Source organism: Alosa pseudoharengus, unplaced genomic scaffold, assembly GCF_046254945.1.
Source record: "Alosa pseudoharengus isolate Yale_2024_CS ecotype anadromous, Long Island Sound unplaced genomic scaffold, YU_APseudo_1.1 YU_APseudo_1.1_scf_10, whole genome shotgun sequence".
Classification (NCBI taxonomy): Eukaryota; Metazoa; Chordata; class Actinopteri; order Clupeiformes; family Clupeidae; genus Alosa; species Alosa pseudoharengus.
Window position 1 is genome coordinate 38,143,803 of NW_027468565.1, and position 5,000 is coordinate 38,148,802.

A 5,000-nucleotide genomic window follows, 5' to 3' on the forward strand; every position below is an offset into this window, starting at 1 on the left:
GGCTACTGCTTAATTATTGAAATGCCTGTTTCGTGGCATTGCCTGTTTTCCCGGGCAAACTCCTGTGTGTTAATGTGTGTGTGTGTGACTGTGTGTGTGTGGATGAGAGAGAGAGAGTTTACAGTGTGCAGCACAGTGTTTCGTGTCTTGTGTAACCACGCTCAGTTAGCGAGCCAGCCAGCAGCCGTGGCTACAGTAGCTGTTGCGTCTCCGTGCTTTGTGAGAGTAAATTAGCAGCACAGACGTTTGTCCGCTTCAGGCTCTTCATTAAGAACAAGTGAGATGCTGGGGAACCAGCAGCGAAGCACGAAATATGCCAACCAGATTGCCAGCCCTCTTTTTGAAATCAAGAGGGACCATCTTTTTGTACTAAATTAATCTTTTTTATATAGGTCATTTCTGTTTGTGCATAAGCCAGTTCACAGAAATTATTTTCTTTGAAGATTACGTTTTGTTTGGTGCCCTCTTTATAATAGACCCAAAGGAAACATGGACGTATCAAGTGCAACAGCATTTGTCTTTTCAAATTATTATTGATGAACTAAAAATGCATGCTGTTATGCAGTTATGTAAGTAAATGTTAATTATTAGTGAGTAGTCAGATGTTCGTCTAGCAGACAAAACCTTGGTGCTCTACTGCTTCAGTGACTCTGATCTGGTTTCAGAGCGTGAAGTCACACTAGTCAAGTGTTGATGGTTTCTGTTGTGTGATTTTTCCATTTTATCACCATTTTGCCTAATGGCCCATTTGAAGCTTACTGTACATGACATGACCCGAGGCTTTATCTGATACTCTGACATGAAACAGAAAAAACATTAATTGACACCTACAGGTCTCATTGGTTTCTCTTTGGTTTCCCCTTGTTCATGTAGCCTACTAGTTTATCTGTAACCATTCTCTTGAACTTAACCTTTTTGTGAGATTTTAGTTCAGTCAGGAAATTGCCTTTATTGTGGCTGTTCTGTTGACTGCTGATGTCACATTTCATTCTAGAGACATTTTTTTCAGAGTTCAGAATGAATCAGGATATGAGTGTTCTGTTTTTCACTTGCATCAAGGAATCAAGTAAAAATCAAGTAAAATGTCTGATGTCCTTGAAACTAGAAAATCTGTGTGACACATTTATTTGCTTCAGGGTGTAATGGAGCTTGTGAGGTCACCAGCATGTGACATGAGACATGGTTCATTTCATATTGATTATTCCAAACGTTGATTATTTACGCCCTGTCCATCAGACAAAATGATCGATTGACTGATTGATTGATCAAATTCGTGACTGTCCAGAAGATCCTCTGACATGACATAACTGACTCACCACTCTTTGCTAACATTTCTTTCCCAGACTGGCCAGCGATGGCATCCAGCTTGCCAAACCAGCTTCCCCTGGCAGTGCAGAACCATTTCCCAGAACCATCACCTGCCGCCTTACCAGCATCATTCACTGAGGCCTCCACCCAGACAGCCGTCCGTATACCGGGGCATTCCTCCTCCATAGTTGCCCCCCTGCCTTCAGCCAAAGGTCTTGAAACAGATGGCAGTAAACCAGTTCCCCTTAAAGCCTTCATGCCCAGGTGGGACTCAGCTCCCCTTCATGCTACCCCACCTGCTGCCCCTGAATCTGGGGAAGAGTCTGTGGAAGGGCCCCTGGAGGCCCCAGCCCGACGGCCCCGAGAACTGCAGCAGCCGTCAGTGCCTCTCTCTCAAATCGTGCCCTCTTCAACAGCACAAGTGTGGTCCTCTTCTCCATCATCCGCTTCCTTTATTGCTGTTGTAATACCTGACCACAACAGCACCCATGTGAGGCCTCCAATGCCTCCTCCGGTGGAAACCCAGGCAACCAACTCCACCACCTCCTCAATCCCATCTGGCACCCAAGGACTAGAGGTCCCGCCTGCTGCCATAACAACTGCCAAACCTCCTGTGGAACCTTCCGGTAGTGTAGAAGACCCCAGAGATCACCAGTTGTCGCCGAGCTTCAACCTGAATATACAGAATGATGATGGCACTCCAGAAGAGAATCATGTACTGATGGGGAACCACAAAGGGATGACCACTTCGGTAGTGCCCACCATGGGTCCCATGGAAGACTTCTACCCAACCAACACCATGGAGGCGGACTGGGGTTCTGGAGACTACCAGGAGACCATGTCCTTCATGGGATCTGAGGGGGACGACTACTCCCTGGTCTCCAGTTTACCCTCAGACATGTATGACTTTGAGGACTCTAACTCAGAGGCCTACGACACCTCTTTCCCAACTCGCGCAGCTCTGGTGCCTTCTGGGACTCTTCTTACAAGGTATCCCAAGGAATCCAGTGTACTTCCGGAACTACACGTCACCAGATCACCTGTTTTAACCAGCCCAGTACAGCCGGTCATGCACATGACCAGCACACCCAGTTTTACCAATCCAGACCAGTATGATGCCCATGTGACCAACTCTCCCAGTTCCAGAGCCACCAGTGTGTTGCCTGGCTCCCCTGGTCCTACCTTACTTTACAGTAGGCCAAATATAACCAGCCCTCCTAGTCAAACAACCACAGTTTCCAGCATAAAAATGACAGCTTTGCCCACTTTCCCTCCTGGCTTTGCAGAGCCTTTCACCAATTCATCCAACGTCAACATCTCAAATCCTCCTCTAATCAGGCCAACAGTGTTCATGCCCCCTCCTGGTTCTTCCACAAAGTCACCAGTCTCCCCCCAAGACAGCGTGTCCAGCCTTGTGCCAGATTGGTCAGACGGCGTGACCATTGAGCCCACAGACCTCCTGCTGCCTGACATGAACAGCCTGGAGTACTTCACCATCCAGCTGACCAAAGAGCCCAGCAGGCTACCAGAACAAAGGCCCAACCACACCAGCCTTTCATCCGGTATCTCCATCACTCCCATGCCCATCCTGACCACTGGAGTTTTCACAGTGAATCCAACTCAACTGTTTACTGCCTCATTTGGTGAGGAGCTGCTCCCTGCCCACAACAGCTCTTGGCCCGAGGAATCTTCGACGGATACTTCAGGATTTGAGCCACCGAGCTTTCCAACATCGGAACCTGACCAGACGTCACAGCAAAATACCACATTTCTGGATCCCTCCATGGTGCTTACGCCCTCCATGGAGCCCTCAGTGCCCAGCACAGAGTGGAGTCAGGGTGGGGGCTCTGATTGGATGAGCACTCCATCAATCCTGACAGCCCAAGTCAATACTACATCCCTGCATACTCCTGTCCTGCCCTCAACTACACATGGACAATGGGACATTACTCCAACTGTCTTGGAGACCCTGACCAATGGTACCTCTCTCTTTCCTCCCAGTATTAGCCCATCTGCCACTGTTGGTGTTACCCCTGAGTCCTCCCAGTCAGACTCCAATGCCACCACTTTCCCCTTTGCCCCAACACATCCTGCCCCAAATGCCACCACCATCCCCCTAACCCCAAGACCTTTTACCCCCAATGGAACATCACTCCCCCCACTCACCGACATGGCTGATGAAGCCATCACTATGGGAACACCATCCGACACCACAGCAACTGAGGATACCCTGACAACCATCAATACCAACACAGCATCGCTCAACAGGACTATCCCCACAGCTGTAACCACCATCATTACTATCAATCCTGTTCTAACCACGGTTCCTGACATCCCTACTAACCCGCCAGCAGCTACCACCTCAAAACCCCCTCAGACCACCACCGTTCGAGAGTACCTGTGTAACATCACCGACCCCGAGAACTATCTGGTCAAAGTCGGTAAGACTCATCTCCCTGACTTATGGTAGCTGACATGATATTGTTTTTACAAAGGGAAGATGGTATTTTATACTATTGCTAACCTCTGTTGTACTGTATAGGTTTCTCAGCAGGGTCCACAGTTGGATATGCCAAAGCTAAGGTCCGTGAGATCCTGAAGCCTGAGTTCAACCAATCACTGGAGTTGCAGGTAAGTTACAAAAGTCACAACTGCCTTTAGTTGTACCTCTATTGGAGGGCATTCATGGATTTTATAATGGTACTGCAAAAGAGCTCATGTTATAGAGAGAGTGATTAGCATAATTGCCAAAGTTGATTACAATTTCCTTGGCACATGTATAGTCTAGCAATATTCAGACTAAAGATGTTCAGTTGCTGCTTCCGGTGCAATTTCCCCCCCCACCTGAGAGCATTTATGGTTCCAGAAAGCCATTAGTTAGAACCGAGAGATAAACAGTTCAAGTATTCTAGATTTGCTTATTGCTCACAACAGCGCCAAAATCACATACAATTTTCAGAGATTGTAGTATCCACTATGTTGAGACTTCATGGAGTGCCATATGTTGGCTTCGAGGAGCAATTACCGCAGCACATTAACGTTCTTCCAAAAAACTCAAGCGTCTTCAGGCTGACGTGAAAGGAAGGGAAGGGAAAACAGCTGAGTTATTTCATCTTCTTTTCATGGCCGATCGTGTAAGTTAAGCCTTGGATGTTGAATTGAAAGGTCTGGAGTGGAGGTTACATAACCAGAAAGGTGTTCACTTTAATTAGCTACTGAGGTTATGTCTGCCAGCGGAAAGAAACTGAAGCTCTTTCTGTTGGTTATGTAACATCTTGTACTCCATCTAAAGATCATGTTTCATGTACATTTCTGTGGGAAGAAGGCTTCCTGTTCTGTTTATCAAGTCTGTGTTTATAAACAAACACCAGGAAATGGGGAGGGATGAGATAGACTAGATAGATGTGACCAGCGATGATGTGTGATGATGTGGGAGACCAGTGATGTCAGAATCAGAACATGAAGGCACTTTTCAGGCATTCCAAACATGGTAGTTGCCAGTTGCTACTTGATTGGTCAACATTTGTAAATAAGTATTTTTAAATGCATGCCCTCTTTGTCAAGCTCACCCTTGGTAAATGTTTAAAAGAGTTCAAGCGTGTGCTGAACAACATGCCATTTTACAAATTATGACCGTATATTTTCTTAATAAACACAGTTTGCTCTAATGATGGAATTCATTGGAAGTCTGT

The 5,000-nt window shown here is 46.7% G+C and overlaps 1 protein-coding gene across 1 annotated transcript in view; it reads left to right on the top strand.

The window, feature by feature from the left end:
- Positions 1–5,000, top strand: part of LOC143107858 (UPF0606 protein KIAA1549) — an 89,448-nt gene that overhangs the window by 51,955 nt on the left and 32,493 nt on the right. The window contains exons 3-4 of the mRNA XM_076271521.1: positions 1,344–3,749; positions 3,851–3,939. Coding sequence (XP_076127636.1) covers positions 1,344–3,749; positions 3,851–3,939 — 2,495 coding nt within the window. The remainder of the gene's footprint in view (positions 1–1,343; positions 3,750–3,850; positions 3,940–5,000) is intronic.